The following is a 27,192-nucleotide window of genomic DNA, read 5'->3' as shown; positions in this document are numbered from 1 at the left end:
CTAATGTGGACATGGTCAGCCCGGTTGAAATTTCTCTCGCCTGCAGTCACATCCCGAGTTTGTAATTTTAATTCCCTGCATGACCAAAACTGCATAGAACAGCTTCTGGGCTGCGAGCTGCTACTTCTCAGAGAGCTGCTGAGAGTAGTAAGTCTGGTCACGAACGCGTATCCCATGGACGTTTGTTCCCAGCTTCGTTGCGCCTTTTGTTTCCCCTACCCTTCCCCCTTAGTTCTGAGAAATCCAGGAGCAGGTACCTGACATGAACTTAGCCAAGAGACCTAAAGAGACCTCCACGAAACCTAGCGGCAGAAAAAAGGAACTTCACCCATGGTGGCCAGCGAGCTGAGACTACGCTCGTGACACCTGGCGGCGAGTCAGTTCACCGCCTCCGTTAGTTCCCCTTTACGCCGCCAGAGCGCAGCGCCGCTACGCCTTATGGCCCTATGCTTCTTCCTCCCGACCTGTAGAAGTCGATTGTTTATTGCTTCCGGTCCTGCCGGTAGAGACCGCAGCAGTCGCCCTTTGGCGCGAACTACTGAAGTCGTGCGTACAACCACTCTGGCACCTTCGGAAATTTTCGGCCTAGAACCGAACCTACCCCCTCCTTTAACCCGGGGCCTCGCCGCCCGATTTAATTAGGAGCTTTGTCCAACTGCGGGCACTCAGTCCTCTGATCGCGGCTACTGACCACGTCTTCTCGACGTCCTCTGCGCTAGGAGGTTTTTCGCGGGGAATTGCGAATTCGGGTGCAGAAGAGATGTAGTCAGTTGGTCTAAGGGATGTGATCCCATTTGTTCAGTAGTCGGTCAGTAGTAGTAATTAGTTCAAGTCATGTCTCTAATTTTTAAGTTTTAGTATTTTTTTTTCTAAATTTTCGACTTCGTTCGCGCATCCGCGTCTTCTCGGTCCGCGGCATCCTGATGTCGGCGCGAGACACCTAGTGAGCTCCGAACTCTACACCCTGTTTGGTGAGTAATCCGGCCTTTTCCCCCACATTCCCGTTTGTTGGCATTTTGCGCCGATGGTGTATGACTGTCTGGAAGCAGGTCTAATTCGTTTTGAATTTGGCTTGGTTTTCAGACAGGGTCGAAGTGCTGGAGAGACAAATTGCTCCCAGCTCGTGGTCCTGCACCTCCACTGCGGGTCACATTAGAAGAGATGTTTCCGCGACCCGACGTTATCTTTTGAAGACCCGGGTGGTAATGTAAAATCAACATCCCCCCCCCCCCCCACTTTCTAGCTACGAACTACATTAATCAAATGAATAGCATACCAGCGAACAGTGCTTTCCTCAAGAATATGTAGAATGAATAAAACTAATCATCGATGTAATAATTGGATGAATCAAATTTTGGTGTGATACTTATAAATTTTTGTTTATGTAATTGTTTGTTGTTAAAGTTGAGTATGTGTTGTTATACTAATATCGGGCCGGCCCGTTCTCGAAAAACTTAAGTATATAATTAATATCATTAATTGGGAAACTTATAAATGCCAAATCAAATGGAAAACAGAATTCATTATTTACGTTTTTAAATAAAACAGGGAACCTATAGACCAAGCTACTTGTGTAGTGTTAATTTATTTATGATTTACCTTCTTCCCTTAAACGATCCACCAGCTCCCAAGTTGCTTGTGTCAGGGAGTTCCAAATTATCTTGTTCTCCACCTCGTGCCACCTCTGGTCAATAACTTTATTTTTCTTATTAAACTTACCCAGCTAGTTTCCAAGGCTCTTTTTAATTAAATTAAAATAATTTAATTTTGAGGCACGAGGGGCGTTACAAACTATACGCTATATATAATGGTACATAGTAGGAAGTTTTTTTAACTGCGGACATACTTGCACAATTATGTTCAGAAGTATGTCATTGAGTACATTTTGACTTACTGAAAACAGATAATAAAACATAATTAAGATACATAATTGCTTCTACATATTCTTAAACTGTATTTTATTTAACATACTAACAACCTAAACTTTAGTAGTAGGCCTAGGCTACACTTCTTTTCTGAAAGCACTTGAGTTAGGTGTACATGGTCATATTTTTTTATTGGTCAACAATTAATTTGTTTTTGTAAGTAGATATTTATTACCTGAAATATTTATTAAAGCTTATGTGCCATTATTTAAGGTTAGTAATTTTTTCTAACCATAAGATTTTTGGCAATTAAAAATTTTTTAAGACAATGCATTTACAAGAAGTATTTTTATTTAACTTATAAAGTTTAGAAGGATAGGCAAGCCTGTACTTGAATACTTTAGGGAATGTGGGAAATGTACTGGAAATGTACTGGAATTTGAAACCAGATATTTGCTGGACACCCTGGTACTGCACTTTGTGCTACGAAAGTATTCAACTCAGCAATATGGGTCGAAGAGCTCTCACCAGCCATGTCTAAATAAAAAAACACATTCGCTATTCTGCCGTCAAAATAACACAAAAATAACTTATTTTACCTCATGTTGAAATTTTCATATTACATTTAATCATATGCATGTTAATATTTATGGTATGTACTTCAAAAGAAAGTCAGGGAATTTTTCTCTTAAATTTCTGGAAAACAGGGAAAAGTCAGGGAATTCTAAGATTATATTTCTGTAGCAACCATGATTTAACTTCTATTCCTCAACGTAAACAATTATATTGATGGTGGTAGCTATCGTTTTATAGTATTATTTCTCAAAAAATCTGAAATTAATAAAACTTTAACACGTAATTAAATACAAAGTTCAAAAATCAATTGTGTTACAAAATTTCAGCACCAAGTGGCTATATCAAGATGTTTCAACATTCTCATCTCTTACACAAGAACAGCAAATTTCATGTTTAACTTTCGGCAATAATGAAGAACGGCGATATTGGATATATTTATAATTTTAATTATAGTGAAGTTCTAGTTAATATATAAAAACGTAACCGTTTCTGACATATTATTTAGTGTGGTATATATTTTCTTATTGTTTCCCATATAGTGAGATGATAAAAAAAATTTTAACATTTCCCTCATTTTGCATTTTCCCGGTTTTTACATTTTTTTTTCCTGGTGAAATATGTAAAAATGAGGTTCTATTGTATCTGTGTAAGTGAGGTGGGATGATAATTGCGATGCTTGCAGGTGCTTCTATCATGGATTCGTCTCTTAAGGCCAAGCTGTGGACATAGGTGTGCCCAGAAATTTCCATTAGGGGGGGCCCTGCTAAATTTTTAAATCAGAAGCTGAATTTAGAATGTTAAATAGCCTAAATACATTCACTCATTGACTTGTTTATATTTTTGTGCAGTATCAACGAGATATGTTTACTAGTTAATATTTATATCCGTATAATTTTAACAATCTTTAAAATATGTTTTTTTTTTATAGACAATGTTTAAAGGTTACTTACACATTTTCCCCCCTCGAATTTCCAATAGCTTGGTCCAGATCTACCTTGAAATGAATTTCTTTTTAGTGAATGCAAACACAGCAATTCAGACAGAACTTTAACAAACCTCTTAAAATATTTTTTTTGCTTGACCATTCTATGGGACCTCATGTTTTAAATAAACTAAGGCGGCTGTATTTCCAGAACAATAAGATGTTTAACAATATTGTTAATTAGCTTGCTGCAACACTGAAACAAAGTTTGAGTGTCACAGTGCCAGGAATATACGCATATTAACGAACGCATTAGAGAAAATGCCGATCTGAGTGATTACATTAGGGGGGGCCATGGCCCACCTGGCCCCCCCTGTAGGCACGCCTATGGCTGTGGACTAGCGCGCAGTCTTCTCATTGTGTATAGGAAAACTATGAGGTTTGGTTGGTAACAATAACATAGGATGGATAAATTAAGATAAAGGTATAATGAGTGCTTTCAAAAATTTCTATCAGGCATTTCATGAATAAAAATAATTTAGAAAACACAAGTTTCATCCATTTTTTCTCTTCTAAAAATACTGTTTAAAAACAAAACATGGAAACAGAACTTATCATCTGCCCTCAGCATATTCTTAAATTATTTTTGTAAAATGACCTCCCTTCAGATATCTAGAGCAATTTAAAAATACATGGGTTTTTTCTGAAGTTGTGAACTTAAGCCAAGCGGCTCAGAAATACTATCTTTTGCAGGTTTTATCACTTGAGTATTCACAGCCAGGCATAATCAAATATATTTCTCATCATTTTCACCATCAGCCATAACAAAAACAGGTGTAGAAAACAAAAAAACAATGTAAATGCAACACTATTTAAATTTTGATAAAATGGAAAACCTATTAAAAGTGCAACTGTAAAATTGAGCTTGATCATACATGCTCAGAAAATATTTGCAACACTAAGTTTTGTTGAGGAAAGAAAGTCAGTCCAACCTCAGGTTTTATTTTCTGTTACATATAAATGCTCTGCTTAGGTATAGATTCTTGAGTAGTTAAAAATAAAAATTGTTCTGTTTATTAAATCAGAGATATAAAGCTCAAAATTTTAGTGTACTCTTCAACAAAATTCTCCTGTTTTATATTAAGTGCATTTTAATATAAAATGTTTAAGCTTAGAGGCTGATTAAATCACTACATAGTATAAAACTAAGTTGCTTCCCGCTGTCTGTCTGTCCCTATGAATGCTTAGATCTTTAAAACTATGCAACGGATTTTGATGCAGTTTTTTTTTTAAATAGATAGAATGATTCAAGAGGAAGGTTTATATGTATAATACATGCATAATATAGTAGAGAAACACTGATAATTTTAGAGGTTTCTAATGTGATGTCGTAATCGTAAATAAACACATTTTTTTTTGCGCTTACATTGCAAACGCTAGCTGATCCCTACGAGATAGATCAAAATAATGTACTACAGTATTGTACACCTTAAAAGGTCTACAAAAAAGACCGCAATGGTATATGTCTATCTCTTAGGGACAACCCACAATAACTATTTTTTATCCGTTACTTTTTACAAGAAATAATGGCTTATTTACGAAGCGATTTTAAGCAATACAGCATTAATCCTTATCCAATTAAGTACCTTAAATACATGGCCCTTTACAGCATGTAATTTAAATGAATATTTTCGAAGATATTACAGATATAAAATGCAGGGACCTAGCGGTTGCGGCGGTACCGGCCGGGGGGGGGCGGCGGTGCGTGCCTATAAATAGCGCGTCTAATGACAAAAAAGCAGTAAACTGTGTATATAAAGACATTATTTAGTATATTTAGTATCAGCATTGCACCCGTGCGAAGCCGGGGCAGGTCGCTAGTATTTTTATATAATATTAAGTAACTAGGTTAAAAAAAAAGGAATACTAGTGAAGTTCATGCTGATTAAATTAAAAAATGGGATGGGTCTTAAGCCTTGGCACTACCAATTTTATGTTATCAGTTTCTGTTTTTGTTATAATAATGTTAACACTGGACAGGATGTAATGCATCTGGTCTTCAGGGAGCGCTATTGTGTTCACAGGGTGGTTGCCATCGGGGCACTCCTGGCGACTGCTGTGGCCTGCGTACTCATCTTTTCCCAGATAGTCATGGATGGAATGAACTCAACAGATCCTGTGCTGCATAAAGCTCATGGTTTCGATAGTTTCTTCTTGTCTTTCGGCACCATATTGTTTGCCTTTGGAGGGGCATCCACGTTCCCCACCATTCAGAATGATATGGTAGAGAAGCACAAGTTTTCACAAAGTGTCATCATTGGATTCTCAGGTATCAAGTTATCAATTAAGTGTAACTTTTTTTCAAATTACAAAATATTATTCTGTTGGTGATTTTCTGATTAATATTATAACCTAACCATAAAGCTAAAACATCTTGTTGGAAAGTACCAAGTGCGACTTCTGAAGTTGTACTTTCCTTGTTATTCACCTCAATAGGTGCTGGTCAGTGATTGGTGTGATATTTTTGGCTAGTCTTAACAATGAAAGTGGAAATTAAAGAATAATTGTAACACATTAAAAAAATATTTTAAATTTGCAATATTTTATTTGTCTAATATGATCTTTAATATCAAAACTTGCTGCTAAGTTCTATGTATGTAAATTAAATAACTACATGTTTCACATTTCATTTTCTAATGATTGCATATTAATTATGTATTTAATAATAAAATAAAATAAGTATTTCAGATTTTATCATTAAAAATATCTGTGGGGCTTCATTTTAAAACATTGGAAGGATTGCTAACTAACTAGTGATGTGTCTTGTTATACTTTTTTTCCCTGTTCTCAGTTTTGTTCTGGTTCTTATAAATTGGTTTTAGGTTACATTTCATACAGTTTCAAGTCATAAAAAAGCTGCATTATATCCCAATAGTATGTTTATTTGTTTAATAAGACTTAACAGCATCCCACTTTACCATAATCCGACCACAAACAAGTCACAGTACCACCATCCTATGGCACAGCAATATCTAGTGTAATACATAACTTTTTTTTTTATCTGGGTTGTATTGAATGTAGGCACAGCATTATGAGATAGCTTAAGAAAAATTTTAATGTGCGCTTTCAAGAGATAAGGTAAATTAAAATTATAAAAAATAAATAATAGGAAAGAGCAACACACCGAAGAAATAGCATTTACATATGTATTATAATGTGAATGGGTAAGGGTTGTAACCCTAAGTTAATAGAGGTCTGGTAAAAGAGTTTATTAATACATGATTTCTTCGTTGAGTTATAAATGTATGGCTACAAAAGTAGTAGCAAATTCTACAGGTAATTAGTATTATACAACTTTAAATCTTTGTGGTTAATTTTTAAGATATGTTTTAAAAGTATATTGAGCCAGTGTTAATTTTGCAAAGGTATACTTTTAGTTGAAATGATCATCTATTTCCTCTTGAAAATGTACAAAAAAAGGGGTTAGGATCACAGGCACAAAGAACAATTTTGTTTACTTTGGGACACTTCCTGCTTGTGTTATCTTCCCATCGGGGTGGCTAGTGGAAGGGGTTGACTGCGTGCTGGCCCTCACTGGCAATTTTCAAAGCTTCACGAACCATTACTTTCACATGTGTATTCATTGGCTTAAAGTGAAATTAGAAAAACTTGTGCTAATGTATTTTGCTTGTGTGGCATGGCTTTTGGGTTTGATCCCAACACTTTGGCCTGGCTTAAATTTATGAGTCAAAAATAGGTTCCCGGGTGGTTCTGACCCCTTGATAATTCCCTGGGGCCTCTGTACTTACCTTGGGACATAAAACCCTATCAAACAAACAAAGACATTGCCTTGCATAATATGGCATTGTTTTGATTTTTTGTGTAAGGTTGTTGCTTGTTGTCATGTTATGGTACAATGGTAAATTATTAAATGTGTTCTTGCAAAGCAATAGTAAAATTCAGTACTCAGTGATTAGTTAACACGTCATTGGTCGTTTCTCTCATACTAAAAAATAATATGGTTTTATTTTTGAAGAAGAGTCTGAGCAGCATTGTCCTTTCATCTAGCTGAGTTTTCAACTTTCATTGACCAGCACCGAAATTGGTTGTGAAGAAGGATGCAATTTTGACCTTTAGACAGTTAGTTCTCTGTGTAGTGGCATTCATAGTATGCAAGATCTTTTCTCATCGCGGGAACATTCGCGTTTGTGAAATCAAAGAAAATGATTGTGAATGTTATCATTGTAGGTGACACTGTAGGTTAAGTTTATTTATATTTTTTGTGCAGTCATGCTGGAACGTATTTCCTGAAAATGAGATATGTTGTTTTGTTTTTGCAAAAAAATCGAAAACTACGAAAGTGTGCTCAACATGTGAGCCAACCATCTGTTTAGAAATTCCTACTTGCACTGAGCCAACATATCAAGATAAATATTCAGTGTGATTAAAAAACTCAGTTATACTAATACTTAAGACTCTTATGGAGCGGATCCCTCACAGCGATGAGCCGAGCCGGCCAATTGTTTCTGCCCTCTGGGAGGCGTGTTTACAGCTGGGGGTGGAGTCAGACGAGCAGACGCGACCGTGACGTATGTGCGGCCGGCTGCCGGGGTGGGGAGAGTCTCAGGGTTTCCACCCCTCCTTTCCTTCACTGTGCATTCCTTAGCCGTGGAGGAATGATCTTGCGCGCTGCGCTGGGAGCGCTCGTCCACAGGCCTCGGCGACACTCGCTTGCAGCCGGCTCTTACCTGTCTGAATAACTCTTATATGGAAGTTAATGTCTTTGAAGGCATCACGCCCAGTATCATGCCTGCAATTTAATATGTTCCTAGGCAAAGAATGGGAACTATAACATATTCATAAATGAAATTATTTATGGTTATTTTCATACAAACAATGTTATCTATGAGCTGTAGTATTGTTTTTATGAAGACTTATTCAACAAAGTTTTTCAGAAAGAATTCAAACTTGCTAAAATGTACAAATATCTACTATAATCATATTTTTAGGGCTGTCAACAAAACCTAAATTAGAATTACCAGACCAGGAATCAATTTCGAATCCTTCGGAATACAAGGTCATTGACATACACATATTTTTAAACCATTTTATATCTGTTTTTATTGTAGACCTGAATCTTAATTTCCCCCTTCCCCCTTCCTTCAGACATCGTAGTGTGCGTGGTGTCAGAGTATTCTGAAAACCACACCCTCGCACCCGAGTGTCGGCATGCGTCCAACTAGCTACGGATTTTTTCTTGTGGGTGGTGTATTTAACACAAATAGAGATAAAAAAAAAAGCCTTTATATATGTTTAAATATTTTTATTTACCAAAACGAAAAATAGCAAAGGATATTTTCAATAAAATTGTATGAACATCTCTTACATTTTTGTATATATTTGCATTTGTTAATTAATAATACACTATAAAAGCTGAAAAAAAAGCATTGCATTAATTAAAAAATAATAGTTAAATTGTATTCAAACACAACTGTAAACAAATACATTATAGATAGGCTATCGCTATATGATCATTCTAAATTTCTAAATACAATCAAATTCCATCAAAGACACACAATATTAATGTGTAATGTATGAGTTAAGAATATAATAAACATTTTCACTTATGACAATATATTTAGAACTTTGAAATAAATGATAGAATTAACTTGTGAAATGCTCTCTCCATGAGTGTAAAAATACCTATTTTAAAAGGGGGAAAAAATGAAAGCAAATCTTTCAGTACTTGCCAGAGGTGTGTAAACATCTAACCTCGGTAACGGACAAATAAATTTATAATACTCATCTCGGACACAAAATTTAACAGAATTCTTTAAGATAATGCCGAACGTGATAAATATAGGTACGGAAATTGTGTTTTCCCACTACAACGTTAATAAAGAACCTCTAATTTATTAGCCACGAAAACTATGTTGGATCAATGTGGCAATGTTATTATGATAAATTAAAATCTAATACACTACGCAGACAACTGTTCTTCATGTAATGTATTACCTTTCCAACCTACTATCACGAACACGTTAATTCTACTTAATAGACCTATAGGAAATAGCAAGATTAATGACAAGTGTTGACAAAATTTGAAAATAGGGTACGACTTAATGAGCTAGTGTAGTGTCCGGCTGCCCTGTGGACAACCTAGAAGTTGCAGCCGGACCATGGAGTATTCATACACTGAGCGGACGTGTATCATTGCCAAGTTTAAGGGATAGGTACCCCAGAGAAGTAACTGCAGACATCAACTTGAAGACAATCTTTTATTAAGCACATCTCTACTCTAACTCCATATACGTTTTCTACTAAACAGATTACAGAAGAATTAGGTGGTACGTCCGACGCCACTCAGTCCCACACCCAGAGTGTCCTCCAGCCTTCTCTTGTCTTGCCTTCTACCACAGATTTCCTCTTCCCCCAAGTCCATCGGGCAGTTCTTGGTCACGAGGCTTGCCTTCCCTCGAAGCTTCCATATTTCCACGAGCACGCAGTAGACTCATGCGTTTGTTTACACAGGGCAACGAACAAGTATACATGTTTATTGACATGGCTGCCACTGCGTGGTTCCTTGACGTCAGACCTTAGTACACTATGATTAAATTATCACAAACATTCTAGGCGCATCATCCAGCCTACTGCGCGTGGCTTTTTAACTATAAGCTGCGTTTTAATATACAATATGTTATCTAATTATTTATCCACATTACATATATAGTATTACAATAAACATCAATTATAATTATGTCATATTCCCTGGTACATGTATCAGGAGTTGATCAGCGACTCCGGGTCACCACACTAGGTCTTAAACAACCCACTTATACAAAACCTCAAAGTAAAAATTAATTACTGAAAACAATTTAAATACTTGCATGTTCAATAGATTCTCATACATCTATGTATATATTAATCAATTATTGCTACTACTTATTATTCACTTTCAAGAATAATAGTAAAAGTAACATTTAGCCTATATAAAATTCACATACATTTGTTTTAAAATTATGTACACTCGTATATTGGTTATAACATGTTAAAAAGTTACAGTGGTTAACAATTTATCTTTACACTGGTGATTATTAGGTACTTCTTCGTTTTACTTACTTTACATCTCTTATCTCCATAATTCTGGTGTAGCGAGGGTCAATAAGTTCAGGTTCTTTGCATTCATTATAAAACTGTACTAGTTTATTTTCAATTTATCTTTCCGGAAAGTGTCGTCTCTGTGGATTTTTATAACCTTGATGGGGTGTTCTTTAGAATTCCAGATAGCCAAAAGACAAAATTCTCGGTTGATTACATGCAATTGCTCCTGGATTTGATAATAATATTCATGATTTTTATTCAGGCCAGTAATTTTACTTTTGTCACTGTTACATTCAAGATAACTAAGATAACTAAGTTTACGCTTTGCTAAATTTAATGCCTTCCACAGATAAAGGACATTTGATTTCAACCAGACCATGTTCCCCGACCCAGCCATCTGGAGTTGCTCCAAGATATGGTAAATGCTTGTCTATAAAGAGACCAAAGGGTCGTATGATAATATTCTCTTGTTTTTCGAGTTGCTGAATAGCAACTGATTCATTATTTCTGCCGCATGCAGGTGCTGGGATATTGAGAATATCGAGTTAATATATGATACTTTTGACCAAATTTTTGCAGCTTGTGCTAGCTCGCCGATGACATATTCTGCCAAATTTGGAAGCTTTGAGCATTTTGCGCGTACGTTCCAGCCATTCGCCGCTGCCGGCCTGAAGAAGTGTCCCTCTCTCTATTTATTAGCGCTCCTCATCTGTCTTTTCTAATGACTTAACAGATTTTCTTTTTGTAAAAGAAAATCTGCAGGAGTCATATCAGGTATTTCGTAGTTCGGGCCATAGTCAGTAACTCCTAGACTAGAATGTTTTTGATGTGTGATTTTTTTTTAAAATAAGAGCCCGCTTGGTGCTCTTTCGTTTTACTGCTGATTTGTCTCTTTTTTTTGACCGAGAAATTTCTAGTCTCTTCACAAATTTGTTTGGACTGAAGCCATCACACAATGCCTTATGGAGTACATAGTGAGGTTTCCTGGTGTTGTGTGAAACAACTGCAGCAGAGCATCGTGCTTGTTAAGATCTCTTTAGAGCATAGTTGATCCATTTGCCACCAACGAATTTTGCAGTGATTGAGTTGAACTGTTCTACAACATTGCTGTCAACGTTGTGTATTAAGCTTTGTGAATTCTGGGCCAAATATTGAACAGTTTTAATTATGAGATTTTATAAACCCACAACTTGTAAGTTCCAGCACAAGATTTCTTTCTTCATCCTTAGGACCGGAACAAAAATACTGCAGGTCCGAACATTTTTTGTGCTCTCCGAATACATGGCTGGGGCCATTCAAAATATTATCATGAAGATATGCTATTTTTCTGGCAGTGATTACTTCTTCTTTCTTTCGATGTTTGACAGCCACTGTTACAGCCCTTCGCAACTTCAATATTTTTTGAGATAGCAGATTCCTTAGAGCTGGAGATCCTATTCGTCTTTGTTCTGAAAAATTTCTCAGTTTAGTACAGTAGTTACGTAAAAGATGATTTCGGCACTCAATCTTTTCAACTGTTGTATCCTTGTATGGTCGTGCTTCCAAGATTTTCTTACAACAGCCACTGTCACCATGGGAAATAATTTTGCTATATTTTACATTTTAAACTGCTTCACTGTGTTGAAAACCTTCAACAATAATATTAGCCTCCATGCTGCTAGAGCTTCCAGTCCAATTTTTATAACAAGTATGCACAGGAATTTTGTTTTGATTCGAAACTCGAGCACAAACGAAACAAAATTTGTTTCTTACGGACATAAACAAAAATGTTTTGGTATGGAATCCTACTATTGCTGCCACGCCGGAAAGAGCATTATATTGAGTTTGGTAGGATCGTTTTGACCAACGGTCATCAGCAACAACAGTCAAAAGAGAAATACCATTTTCATCAACATCTCCTCTTTTTACGGCTAGTTCAGATTCTTTCTTCACTGCATCCTTCATGTTATCCATGGCAGCTTTCTCCCACTCATCACAAACTTTTATTTTTATTTTATTTATTTATTTAATATTGTTATGTATGTTAGAATATGTTTTTGAAGACATACAGGGAATACCTATTCTAGCACATATTTCTTCTAAATGAGAAAATCCTCCTCCCACACTCATTATTCCAGCAACAGCTCTGAAATTTACATCCATGTGTGTTGATGCAATTATTGGATCTTGGGTAGGCATTGAAAATTTTCCATTTCAGATGTTGCACTCAAAAAACAAAACAGACTGAAGACCATGATGTATTTCTTTAATGAACTGTTAATTGTTAAGTGAGCATCTGAAAGCAGGATTATGTTGTCCAAGTTCTGTCATCTTTCTTAGAATATACTGTATGTCTAAATTACGATCTCCTTCAAGTGTCTGTTCACGTGCAGGCTCAAAACTGTGACTTGTTTCCATTAGGTCTTCTGTGAAGCTGGAAGTCTTGCTATCATTAGTGTTCTTCTGCGGCATAATAGATCAAAATGTGTGTATTGTATGCTGATTGATGGCGTACCAAAATTCGGTGCAAAACATGGTGAAAATTTAGCAGTCCTACTACTTTCTGTGCGCCATTTGTGTGCTGTTTTTCTGTGCCTGCACTTTCTTACCAATGTAGCAGCTGCTATTTGTTTGGCACATTAAAATTCCATTTTTGTTTGCTGTACGTGTGCTGTTACAAATGTACCCAGGCCTTTAGGAAAAACATTTATGACATGAAAAATTGTTATCAAGATACTGTTACCTTGACACTGACTTTGACATTTATAGACTCATAATCAGGGACTGGAAGTAACGCGCTACTAGTAACGACGTTATTTGTAACAGTTACTTTTTATGGTAACGATCGTGGTAACTCAATATATTAAGTTTTCAGTAACTGTAACTGAATTACATTTAGTTTTCAGTAACTGTAACTGAATTACATTTTTCTGCCTTAAAGTAACGATGATTGTCGTTACTTCTTGCGTTACATTTTTAAAATGTATTTCTTATTGAACAAACGATTTGTTGATTTTTTCAATCCCAGAACGAAAATCCCGACTATTTACGATGGTATTGCTTGTACTTGTAAAACTACTGTTGGCTAGCCTGCGCTCGTATTTTGATTGTCATTTCTTTAATATTTGCGGCATGCGGGTTTACTGCTGTGCTGTTTAATTAATTAACCTACCTGTGCACATGCGCAAAAGCAATAACAGAATCTAATGATGCGAGAAGCCGAGAAAGCAGTCCAGAATTTTCGTTGCCGTGGCCTTCATATTGTAATTTTTTCGAAGTTCGGTCGAGTGATAAAAATAACCTTATTGTGAAATGCTTGTTGTGTGGTGCTGCGAACAATTTTGTAGTGTGAACTAATAACTCAATGTAATTTAAGACCTATTTAAAAAATTTCAGTTTAAATAAACATATATCTTTACTAACCACAATATGTTTTATTAGCTTTTAATTAATTATAACAATATTACGTATCACATTTTTAGTTTTTCACAAAGTAACTGTTAAAGTAACTTACAGTTACTTTTCTCATAACTGTAACTGGTTTATTTTCAGTAGTGTAACTTGTAGTTGTAACAGGGTTACATTTACAATGGAGTATTTGTAACTGTAACTGAGTTACTTTTTAAAAGTAACTTTCCAGTCCCTGCTCATAATAGATGGCCAACTAAGAAAAATTATTTGTTTTATATCTCAGTCATTTTTTAGCTTACCTTTCACTTCTGTATGCATCAAGGGAAGTAGCTTTTCTTTTCTTCCGAGATGCACACAGGTGAAGATGCGCCTTTTTACCACTTCTCCAGTCGGGTTTGCCTTCCATGCTTGAAGAGGATTAAATAAAAATTTTTTAAAAAAATACGTGAATATCAGACATTTTCCGCCACGTGCGGGTTACTCACAAACCAAACACTATCAACTAACTCGGCCGGACAGGGAAATAGGCTCCGTCCACTTCTCCTTCGCACATTCCGCTACCTGTCGCTTCCTCCCCTCAACCCCCAGACCACCGGCCCAGCCTTCGCTGCCACCCCTCCACAGGAATGTTCCCCCCTTCCCTGGCCTAGGAAGCAGGCCTGCTGCGCGTGACATGACCACGCTCCGAGCCCCGCCAGGGAGGGCCATTCTGCAGGGCCAGAAAAGCGAAAATAAAGTTTCGTTGCGAGAGAATTCCGTGTGATTTTCAGCGGCGACAGTATGTTTTTAATACACCATTTAATTAAGCAAAAAATACTCTATTTTTGGGTGTAAATATATCCTTGCTTGGAGCAATGCTCTGAATGCAGTAATGTAGTCAATTATGGCAAATAAAATAATTTTTCTGTTAAATTTTATGAACATTTCTTATATTTTGATTACATACCGACAAGTGGACGTTCTTCCTTTATACTCCCTGAAAATCTCAGCCTCCTATCTCTTCCCAGTGTTTTTAAAAACATTTTATTTCAAGAACAATAATAAAGTATGTTCACTTGGTGGTACAGAAGACTCTTAATCATTTTGTTTAATAAAGTTTTGTTTTCAGCCTTAATACAACACATTTTTTTTTTTCAAAGATTGAACAGGAAATTAATTAAATTTAAATACCTATTTTGTTGTTTTAAACTGTTATTTTTATGTAAATGTAATATTAAAATAATTTTTGGCACGACTTATACAGAAAAATATAAGTATTCTTTTATTTACTCAGATGTATTTTTATTACGAAAGAAGCAAATGTGAGAAAAATTCTCACGTGCGACCAGCAGTGTTACATTGTAACAGGGTACCAATGATGGATTAAGGAAACAAGTTTACATGATTTTTAAACAATAATTGTGGGATGATTACGTATTGGTGTGACCCATTTAAATAATAGAATCAAAATGGGTTGCTTCAGGCTTTATTTATACTTGTATATTGACTGTGTGTTAATTAATTTAACTGTTCTTGGCCCCACATTTTATAATTTTTACACCACCTATTTTGAAGTTGCCACCTCATATTTCTGGTTTGCTATTATCTTGGTTGTAGTGATCTTGATGCTATACCTGCCAGTCACCATCGGGGGCTACTTTGTGTTTGGTGATGGCGTGGACGTGAACATCATCCTCAGCCTGAACAGGACCAGCCTGGTCGTGGCAGCCAACATTCTGATGGCGGTGCACTTGGTGCTGGCGTTCCTGATTGTCATCAACCCCGTGTGCCAGGAGCTGGAAGAAGTGTTCAAGATCCCCCACAGTGAGTCGCGCCGGCAATGTCAGGCTTTCTGCAGACAGGGAAAATCTGGAAAACTGGGAAAGCTCATGGATCTGAAGAGGTGTCTCAAAAACGTAGAAAACCCAACAAAATCTACAAAACAGTATCAGTATTGTACATTCTATGTCCTGATGTGGCAGTTCTTTTCTTTTTTTTTCTTTCTTCTGGTTCTCTGTTCAGTTCCTGGTTCTTAAAAATCTCTTCCAGGTTCTGGGTTAACCACCAAAAAATTTCCAGTTACATCAATGATACAGAATGTCCTTATAAATTATGTGTTTATTTGTTCAATATGACTTCAGGGTACCCCATTTCACCATAATTCCACCACAAATAAGTTACCTAGCCCCTCAGTAGCATAGGTGCGGCATGTTCGCTAGATGGCTTCAGTAGAATAGAACTTACATCCTAGAGTGGAACAAAATTTAGTAATACATGCAATTTTTTTTTAGGCACAAAAAATTTCTTCAGAAAAATTTAATATCTGTTTACAAGATATTAAGTATGTATAAAAAATAAATAAATAATAAAAACTATTAACAACAGTAGCAGCACACCAATACAATTGCAAACTATATATTATTTTTAGAGTCCCGGAAAATTCGCAAATGAAAAATAACCGTGATAACATGCAAAATGACTCAATAAATGCGATAAAATGCTAAATATTAGTTTTTCTGCGATAAATGCTAATACAGTGGAACCTCATAATTACGAGTACGCGATACTACGAGACCTTCGAAGTTACGACAGTTTTGTAATGCACTGTCGATTGGACTACGTAAATCCTCATAACTACGAGTACTCGTAATAACCAAATAAATTAAATTGGCTAGAGTGATTTAAATGACATCTTCAAACAAGGAAAAACACCTGCTGTTAGGGGAAAAAGAAAACATTCACGTAGTTTTAACACGGACTGATAAGCGCCTTTGTGTGTGTTGCTGGGTCTGAGGGTGTGTGCGTGCGTGCATGCGTGTGTCTGTGACTTTCTCCCCCTCTCTACAAATGAACAAGGAAGATGGCAGATGCCCTTCCCTTCCCCTCCTCTTTCCAACCCTCCGGTGTTTTCCTTTCTCCTCTCCACTTACCTCCCCTCCCTGAACAAACAAGGCGACAGTGACAGCTTTTTTTTTTTGCTGCGTCTCGGAGCGCGGTCATAAGTAAGACTATTTCATTCGCGATTAAAACAAAAACTGTTGCAGATACAAAAAAAATCACAGAGACCTTTTATATTAGAAATTTAATTTGCTACAACTTTTATTCTATGCGTTTTTTACTACGAGGTACCGTTTCCAAGATATTGTGCGACATTAAGACATTCTGGGAATGTTCAGGATTTTAACTTTGACTTAAATCTTATACAGTGGAATACCGGTACAACGTACCTCACTTTAACGTATTTTTCACTTTAACGTATTTTTTTCAAATCCCCGCCAAAAAGTGTATGTTTACAATGCAAAATTGTTTCAGTTTAAAGTATCTTAATGTTCACTATAACGTATAATTTTCACTGGCAGCTTGGCACTGCTGCCACAAAACTTACATAAAATAGTAAACAAACGTCGAGCTAAATAGCGAATGTGATCGAAAGAATAAACAGAAACCACTTACACCACCGCACCGTAAAATATAACCTCTAAAAATAATCAAAACAAACGTTTGTGCGCCTGTACCATAGATGAATATACATACGTACGCAACACGTAATGTATACAACACATCGGCATTCGATACATCGAAACACAAAGCGCGAGGTAAAAGTGTATTTAATTCAGTGGAAAGTGTCCCGCTAATGTACGTATGGTTAAATCCGTGCCGTGATTACTGTTGAGTGTTGTTTGGAATTCATTTTCATGTTACTGTTTTTAGACGCCACGTGTTAGTGCTACAATGAGTGAATCTGGAAATAAAAGAAAAAGAAAACAATTCACGCTTAAAGAAAAAGTGGAAATGCTTAAAGAACTGGATAAAGGTAAAAAGCAGGTTGAAGTTGCGAAGTCATACGGCGTTGCGGCGATGACTGTAAGTACAATTGTGAAAGACCGTGCAAAAATTGAAAAAATGTACGACGAATCTTTGTTTGATTGTGACCGCAAAAGGCTTCGTTCCGGAGATCACCAAGGTCTAGAAGAAGCTTTGAACAAATGGTTGAAAGAAACTCGTTCAAAAAATGTTCCAGTAAATGGTCCCATGCTACAAGCAAAAGCAAAGCAATTTGCTTTGCTTATGGACATAACGGACTTCCAAGCCAGTTCAGGGTGGTTGCATCGCTTCCGGGAACGACATGGCATATCATGGAAAGTTGTGTGTGGGGAGGATAAGGATGCAGACACAGAGGCGGCAAACCAGTGGAAGGAAGAAAAGCTGGAAATAATTTTTAAGTCTTACTCAATGGATGATATTTTCAACGCTGATGAAACTGCTTTTTTTTACAAGCTTTTGCCAAACAGAACAATGGCGTATAAAGGTGAGAAGTGCACTGGAGGAAAAAAAGCAAAGGAAAGGTTGTCTGTCTTGTTCTGTTGCAATGCCACTGGCACAAAAAAACTGCGGCCCCTAATCATTGGCAAACACAAGAATCCCAGGTGCTTCAAGGGAGTTTCTTGTCTTCCTGCAGATTATGCAAATAACACTCGTGCATGGATGACAAGAGAACTTTTCTCCAATTGGTTGGTTAAAACCGATAAAGAGATGCAAAAAGAAGGAAGAAAAATTCTTTTGTTGATTGACAACTGCGCAGCACACAGTGTTGATGTTAGATTGGAAAACATCAAAATTATGTTTTTGCCTCCAAACTGCACTTCTCAGTTGCAGCCACTTGACCAAGGCATTATTCAAAATGCCAAGGTCAATTTTCGAAAACGCCTGGTCGAAAGGCTGCTCATCAATTTGAGATTGAAATTGCCCACCAACATCAATGTTCGTCAGGCTATTGAGATAATCACCGGTGGCTGGTGGAATGTCCAGAAAGAGACAATTGCTAACTGCTGGAGGAAGTCTGGCATTGTAAACTGTAATGCTGATGAGATCACTGCAACATCATCAGACCAGGATGCAAGCCAGACTGCAGCTGCAGCACAAACATGTGAAACCAATGATATTGACCCCCAAGTATGGCAGGAAGTATCAGCCTCCATGCAGTTTGATGCTGTATCATTCACAGACTATGCCTCTGCTGATAACGAAATAGAAACAACACCAGGGTTGACCGACAGTGATATCATCAGTGAAGTCATTCAATCACAGTCATCAAAAGCTGAATCAGATGATGATTCTGACTGTGAAGAGCTACCTGTGACTGCAACGGAAGCTGTTCTGAGTGTAGAAAAACTAAACAAATTTATCTCTAAACATGAAAAGGTCCCAGAAGAGATCAGGAAATCTTTGCACAACATAGAACATTTTGTTCAACAGAGCATCATTAAAAATCAAAAACAAACTGAAATAACAAAATTTTTTAAAAAATAAATGAACTTTTGTTTTGCAGAAACTGATGTAATGTATTCGCCAATGTTAATGCCATGTGTTGTTATAACTATTTTTGATTAATTTTATGATTTTTTTTCTTTGAAGTGATAATATGTATGTATTTATCAGTACTTAGTCATAAATGTTAATGCCATGTGTTATAATTATGTTTTTTTTTCTTTAAAAGTGATAATATGTATGTATTTTTCTGTACTAAGTCATCAATATTAATGCAGTGTGTTATAATAATGCTATTTTTGATTCATTTTGTAATTTTTTATTTGAAGTGATTATATGTATGTATTTTTCAGTACTAAGTATAAAAACTGGAGGTCCCTGTAAGTACTTAGTACTGAGATTCTACTGTATATTTGGTTATTACGAGTACTCGTAGTTATGAGGATTTTTCTCGCCATTGTCAGCTCTCGTAGTAGCGAGGTTCCACTGTACTGCCGTGAATGCACATAAATCTTCCAAACACTGTTGAAGATGGCAATACTGCATGTAAAGAAAGCTTCTTTGTTTTTAAAGTGTTTCCAAGCAGTACAGGGCGAGTGCTACAGATGCAATATACCTGCGGATGGTCCGGCGGTAGCCAGCCAGCAAGCCAAGTGTGTGTAGGTGTGTTCGTAAGCGGTAAGAATGGTGAAGAGATATAGAGGGAACAAGCAAGCTGAGTCGGCCGAGACAGCAGGTGTGTTTGTGTGCGTAAGAGATTATTAGAAAGAAGAGGAGAGAGAGATAGTGTGAGCACAGCCTGCCTGTGTGTGTGTGTGTGTGAGCAAGAGGAAGTCGCTATGGTCAACTGGTACAGTCTGTTCACACCAGCAAAACCCCTCACGTGTCTCATGGGGAAAGGTTATACGGGTAGTTCCGGTGCAGAGTTTTCTTTGCAAATTGTGTTCCACAAGTTAAACGTGGTGTATCCCTAATTAAATTTAATCAAAACGATGCCACGTGGCAAAGTTTCAACTCACGATCGTGCTAATGCATTAAAACATGAAAAATTTTATGTCAGTGACAGTACAATATTAATGTGTGGTGTTTGTAATAAACGTCTGGAATGGGAAAAAAAAGACGGTCTGGACAAACATGTTAAATCCAGTATGCATGTTAAAAGAAAACTTGAACAAGAAAAACTGATAGCGGAAAAAGGAGAGACGTCCAAGCGCCAAGCAACAGTCCTTGGAATATTTGAAAACAAAATACGTGCGAAGATTCAGAAGAGTGTCTTTGTTGAAGATACGGTGAAGATGTGTATGCAGGAAACATGTCATTAGAATAAATGGACCACCATGTAGTTCGAAATTATTTGGAAAAGTATGTAGAAGGTTCTGGCGATTTGCCTGGGGCAGACACTCTCAGAAGGGAGTAAATGTGCAAAGTAGGTGCTGCAGAAAAAGAACGACTTAAGCAATTGATTTCAGGAAAGGACATATATGTTGTTGCCGATGAAACTTCGGACAGTCGTGGGCGTTGTGTTTTTGTTATACTTTTTCGTACCAACAACTCTGCCGTAGATCAGCATGTGTACTTGGCCATGTGTTGCTTTCTTGACTCAGCAAACGGCACCACGTGCAGTCAGGCAATACTGGAATCATTAAACCAGTATGGTGTAGGCTTTGAAAATGTTCTAGGTCTTGTGTCAGATTCGGCGAGGTACATGAGTACCTGTTTTGCAGCCCTACAGATAGGTAGTTTTAGGTGACCACACTATTCACTTCCAGTGTTGGGTACATAAGGTCAACCTCGTGGGTGATGTTTTCATGTGCAAGTTTAGTGATGTGAATTCTCTGGTTGTTGATGTGAAGATGGCATTTCTACATGGTAGGAAAATTAAGAGTGCATACATTTTATTCTTACAAGAAAACTACCCAGAACTGACTGCAAAGCTTTTCCCAAGCCCAGTGGTAACAAGTTGGAATTCTTGGTTTATGGCTGTAATATATTTATCTGAGTACATTGAACCACTTCTTCAGTTCTTGAACCAGTGGGAACCTCAGAATGCCAGTGTAAAGTTGGTGTGCCAGAAGTTGTCTGGAGGCCAGTTTTCTGTACTTAACATCAAGTGCAAATTCGTGAGTGAGGCATGCAAAAAAATAGCTGGGCTAATTAAAGTTTTGGAAGGTGGACATTATCCCTTTGCTCATTTGCTGTGGGATAAACTCTTGCAGCTTTCTGATCAACTTAAAAGGTATGGTAATGGACATGGTGTGTTGCCATCACAGACACAGCAAATGTTGGAAGGAGTAAAGGGTGATACAGTCAAAGCAAGCATCAAGTCTGCTATATCCAACTGTTGTACGAAAAGTGCTATGAAACTAACATCACATATGGCTCCATCTCCAGCAAACAACTTCTATGCAACAGCAGGTGAACTGTTCAACCCTGCCAAAGCAGCTCAACAAGTAGAAGTGAACTGTAGTAAGTTGGTTGTTTGCAAGAATAAGCTCCCGCCATTTTCAAAGATCAGCAGTGATCAGTTTGTGGATGGTTATCTGTACTTCCACAAACAGTTGAAAGAACATGTGCGGGAAGGAAACCACATTGACATGCCTCAAATTCTTCTTGCAGTTTCTCTCACAAAACCAGAGTTTGGAGCAGCTGCCCTCAAAACATCTGGGCACCTGTGAGCAGTGTTGATGCAGAGAGGTGTTTAAGCTCATACAATGTTGTTTTGAGTGATCGCAGAACACATTTAAAAGAAGAAAATGTTGAAATGTGCAATATGCTGAAATTTAATGTGTGAAAGATGTCAACTATGTAACTTGCTGCTACACAAAACATTGTCTTACTTACATGTCTTGTCAAATATGTCAGATTAGTGATTATTAATTATAATTTATAATTATTATTATGTGCCCTTTTTTAAAAAATTTTACATTGATGTGTTGGACATGCTAAAGTTATTTAACATACTATGTAAAAACTATATTTAATGATTCATTCTTTGTCATCTTTTTAAAATGTTATTTACCTGGATACTGTTTATCTAACATTTATCAGTAGGTATTCTTATATTTAGATGTGTGACATGTTTTAAATTTTTTTTAAATATATATACTATATAGTGTATGTATAATTGTGTTTTTTCAAAATGCTACAAAGTGCTATATTTCACTTTATAAAATGCTACAAAATGCTAAAATATACATTTTAAATTGCTAATTTTCCGGGACTCTAATTATTTTGGATATGGATGTAACCCTTAAGTTAACAAAGGTCTGTTAAAAGAACATATTAACACATGAAAAGTTGTTTGAGTTAAAATTGATGCAGGGCTGAAGAAGTGGTAGCAAACACCTACAGTTCATGAGTAGTAGACACATTTAAATCATGATAGTTTGTTTATAATTTAAGGTTTTGTGAGATGTTGTATTTTTCCATAGGTCTGCTTTTAGTTAAAATGAGGGCCAAAAAAGGTAGGGATCTCGGCACAAAGAACACTTTTGTGTATGTTCCAAAAAATTCTGCTGGTGGTAGCTGTATTGTTCCATTTGGGCCTGGGGAGGGGGAGCTAGCACAAGGGGTTGAAGGAAAAGAAAGGAAGATGGAGAGTGCATGTTGTCTGACTGCCCCCAATACATCTCTCCAGCAATTTTCCAAGATTTAAGAACCTTTTTTTCACAGGCTTAAAGAAAAATTAAAGATATGTGCATGTGTGGCCTGAAATTTATATCCACCTACAACAGTGTTTTACGACATTTTACAGGAAGTCTACTGTATTTTCGCTTTAAGACTACTTTTTTTTTCACCGGCTTGGATGTTAAGTTTTATGTGGTACAGAGATTATATGTACAGTTTTCGTGCCGGTTATTTTGCTGGGCGGAACAGACAACCGAGATCCAGTACTGACCCATCACTAATTCTAAGTTCACCTATCCCTCACTTAGCACGTCTTCAGATTGCGCTGATTCATTTCGCGCAATGTGAATTTTACTGCCCCAGTCTTGAATAGCATTCTGTGAATTTCAGTTAGCACAAAATCACGGCAGGCAAAAAAAAAAAAATCACAACGCCACGAAGTCTGTTTTAATTTCTGTAAACAACAGATGTGCCGTGGGATACAGTTAGCCAAACAAGGGGGGAAGAGATGGGCACGCAGGTCTGTCTACGCTATCGGCTGTTGTACAAACATCAGTTATGGCAAGTTAAATTAAAATGTAATCATCCAGACAGTAATATCAGTTTCACTGTCAGTAAAGGATGGTTTGGAAAGGTACGCAATGTGAGTTGAAGATCACGCCCGGGCGGGCAAGTCAGCCAGTCGACTGACGATAAAGTACATAACCACGTATCTCCCGTTACGCGGTGTCGTATTTGTCATACAAAGTGTGATGGTAGGCATATAAAGATAAATGGTGTGACATATTTATAGGTGAGTGTTATTCAATGCATTTATATTGCGTAAAGTATATTTTCCTACACAATTTTGGAACACATTAAATAAATTAGCCTTGCTATTTATGGAAACTAATACTTCAGAATATGCTATTTCAAATAACACGAGCATTTTTAGGAACAAATTAGTCGTCCTAAGTGAGGGATAGGTGTACAGTCAAACATCATTACAAATCTGAAGGGACCATAATATTAGCACTTAGTATTAACAAGATTTGTATTAGGGATGGGTCGGTACCGGTTCTCGGTTCTCGGTTCCTACGGTTCTCAGCATTTTAACCGGCACCGAGAACCGCAGCTAAAATGTCTGTGCCGGTACCGGTACCGGTAACCTTGGTCAAGTTCCATATGTATATGACCAACACCAACAAAATACATACTGTAGGATTCCATGATGGTTTTACACTAAAAACCTCTAATTAAAAACATAAACCCAAGATAATAGACACACTTTTTTTAATTAAAAAAATCAGAAATGAATAAAAATAACTTAAATATGTAAAAAAAAGTTCAAAAAATTGTTTAACCGGAAAATAATTTTGTTTTAAATAAACGTACTTTAAATATACTAAATATTAACCTCACAAAAACAATAAGTATTTATTAATTCATAGGGATAAAAAAGAGGATTTTCCGAAATTAAAAATAATTCGAGCGTTAACTAATTGTTTTATTTACAATAGGTAAAAATCCATAATTTTTAGCTAGGCCGTAAGATCTTATGTATATACTTTTACCAACAAAAAAGTGCGCCGAATGACTGAAGTAGCTGACGCAAAATGTGCTTGATATGAATAATTTTTTCTTCATTCTCAATCAAAAAAAAATGTTTTACAATAAGCATACAAAAGTGAAGTTCTACTCAGCAATAAACAAGAAAAATTTAAGTTTAAAAAAAGTACCTACTTAAAACAAAAATACTAACTAAACATGGACAACTGCAGCAATATTTTAATTATAAATTTTAATTCATAGGGATCAAACTAAGGATTGTCCACACATAACTTATTGTTCCAGGGTTAGCCCAAGGCTTTCTTTACAATTTGTACCATCCACAATTTTAAGCTGGGCCGTGAGATCTTCTCTATATACTTTTACCAACAAAAAAGTGCACCGAATGACTGAAGTAGCCTGCGCAAAATATGCATGAATTTAATAATTTTTTTCCTTCATTGTCAGTCAAGAATTTTTTTTTTTACGATAAGCATACAAATGTGAATGTTCTACTCAGCAATAAACCAGAAAATATATAAGTTTGAAAAATAAGTACTTAAAAAAAACACTACCTAAACATTAACACTGCAGCCAGATTTTTATTATAAATTTTAATTCTTGGGATCAAACTAAGGATTGTCCACACATTACTTATTATTCCAGCGTTAGCCCAAGGCTTTCTTTACAATATGTACCATACACAATTTTAAGCTGGGCCGTGAGATAATCTGTATATACTTTTACCAACAAAAAAGGGCGCCGAATGACTAAAATAGCCTGCGCGAAATGTGCTTGAATATTATAATTTTTTCCGTCATGCTCAAGAGAAAAAAAAATTATTTACATTAAGGATACAAAAATTAATGTTCTACTCAGCAATAAACCAGAAAATATTTAAGTTTGAAAAATAAGTACTTAAAAAACACTAACTAAACATTAACCACTAAAGCCAGATTTTTATTATAAATTTTAATTCATAGGGATCAAACTAAGAATAGTCCGAACATAACACATGATTCTAATGTTAGCTAAAAGTATCATTTACAATTTGTACCATCCATAATTTTAAGCTGGGCCGTGATATCTTCTGTATATACTTTTACCAACCAAAAAGTGTGCCGAATGACTGAAGTATCCAGTGCAAAATATGCTTGATTTTGATAATTTTTTTTCTTCATTGTCAGTCAAGAAAAAAATTTATTTACATTAAGAATACAAAAGTGAATGTTCTACTCAGCATTAAACCAGAAAATATTTCGGTTTGAAAAATAAGTACATAAATAAAAACTAACAAATCATGGCCTACTGCAGCCAGATATTTATTATAAATTTTAATTCATAGGGATAAAACTAAGGATAGTCCACACATAACTTATTATTACAGCGTTAACCCAAGGCTTTCTTTACAATATGTACCATCCACAATTTTAAGCTTGGCCGTGAGATCTTCTGTATATACTTTTACCAACAAAAATGTGCGCCGAATGACTGATGTAGCCTTCGCAAAATATGCTTGAATTTAATTTTTTTTTTCCTTCATTGTCAGTCAAGAAAAAATTTATTTACATTAAGCATACAAAAATGAAGGTTATACTCAGCAATAAAAAAGAAAATATTTAAGTTTGAAAAATAAGTACTTAAAAAAATACTAACTAAACTTTAATCACTGTAGTCAGATTTGTATTATAAATTTTATTTTATAGGGATCAAACTAAGGATTGTCCACACATTACTTAAAATTCCTGCGTTAGCGCAAGGCTTTCTTTACCATATGTACCATCCACAATTTTAAGTTGGGCCGTGAGATCTTCTGTATATACTTTTACCAACAAAAATATGTGCGCCGAATGACTGAAGTAGCTTGCGCAAAATATGCTTGAATTAAAATATTTTTTTCTTCATTGTCAGTCAAGAAAAAATTTTATTAACATTAAGCATACGAAAGTGAAGGTTCTACTCAGCAATAAACAAGAAAATATTTTAGTTTTAAAAATAAGTACTAAAAAAAACACTTATTGAACATGGACCACTGCAGTCAGATTTTTATTATAAATTTTAATTCATAGGGATCAAACTAAGGATTGTCCGAACATAACACATGATTCCAATGTTAGCTAAAGGTATCATTTACAATTTTTACCATCCACAATTTTAAGCTGGGCCGTGAGATCTTCTGTATATAATTTTACCAACAAAAAAGTGTGCCGAATGACTGAAGTAGCCTGCGCGAAATGGGCTTGAATAAAATAATTTTTTTCTTCATTCTCAATCGAGAAAGAAATGGTTTACAATAAGTATACAAAATTGAAAGTTCTACTCGGCAATTAACCAGAAAATATTTAAGTTTGTAAAATAATTTCTTCAAAAAACACTAGCTAAACATGGACCACTGCAGTCAGATTTTTATTATAAATTTTAATTCATAGGGATCAAACTAAGGATTGTCCGAACATAACATATGATTCCAATGTTATCCCAAGGCTTTCTTCACAATTTGTACCATCCATAATTTTAAGCTGGGCCGTGATATCTTCTGTATATACTTTTACCAACCAAAAAGTGTGCCGAATGACTGAAGTAGCCTGCGCAAAATATGCTTGAATTTAATATTTTTTTTCTTCATTGTCAGTAAAGAAAAAAATTTATTTACATTAAGCATACAAAAGTGAAGGTTCTACTCAGCAATAAACAAGAAAATATTTAAGTTTGAAAAATAAGTACTTAAAAAGAAAACTAACTAAACATTAACTACTGTACTCAGATTTTTATTATAAATTTTATTTCATAGGAATCAAACTAAGGATTGTCCACACATTACTTATTATTCCAGCGTTAGCGCAAGGCTTTCATTACCATATGTACCATCCACAATTTTGAGCTGGGCCGTGAGATCTTCTGTATATACTTTTACCAACAAAAAAGTGCGCCGAATGA

General features: G+C 36.0%; 1 protein-coding gene across 1 annotated transcript in view; it reads left to right on the top strand.

Annotated features, from left to right (window-relative positions):
* LOC134546192 (uncharacterized) overlaps positions 1-27,192 on the top strand; it is a 91,816-nt gene that overhangs the window by 10,812 nt on the left and 53,812 nt on the right. The window contains exons 5-6 of the mRNA XM_063388785.1: positions 5,448-5,692; positions 15,451-15,657. Coding sequence (XP_063244855.1) covers positions 5,448-5,692; positions 15,451-15,657 — 452 coding nt within the window. The remainder of the gene's footprint in view (positions 1-5,447; positions 5,693-15,450; positions 15,658-27,192) is intronic.

Source organism: Bacillus rossius, chromosome 1, assembly GCF_032445375.1.
Source record: "Bacillus rossius redtenbacheri isolate Brsri chromosome 1, Brsri_v3, whole genome shotgun sequence".
Lineage (NCBI taxonomy): Eukaryota > Metazoa > Arthropoda > Insecta > Phasmatodea > Bacillidae > Bacillus > Bacillus rossius.
Note: the sequence above shows the minus strand (reverse complement) of the source record. Positions and strands in the feature narration are given on the sequence as shown.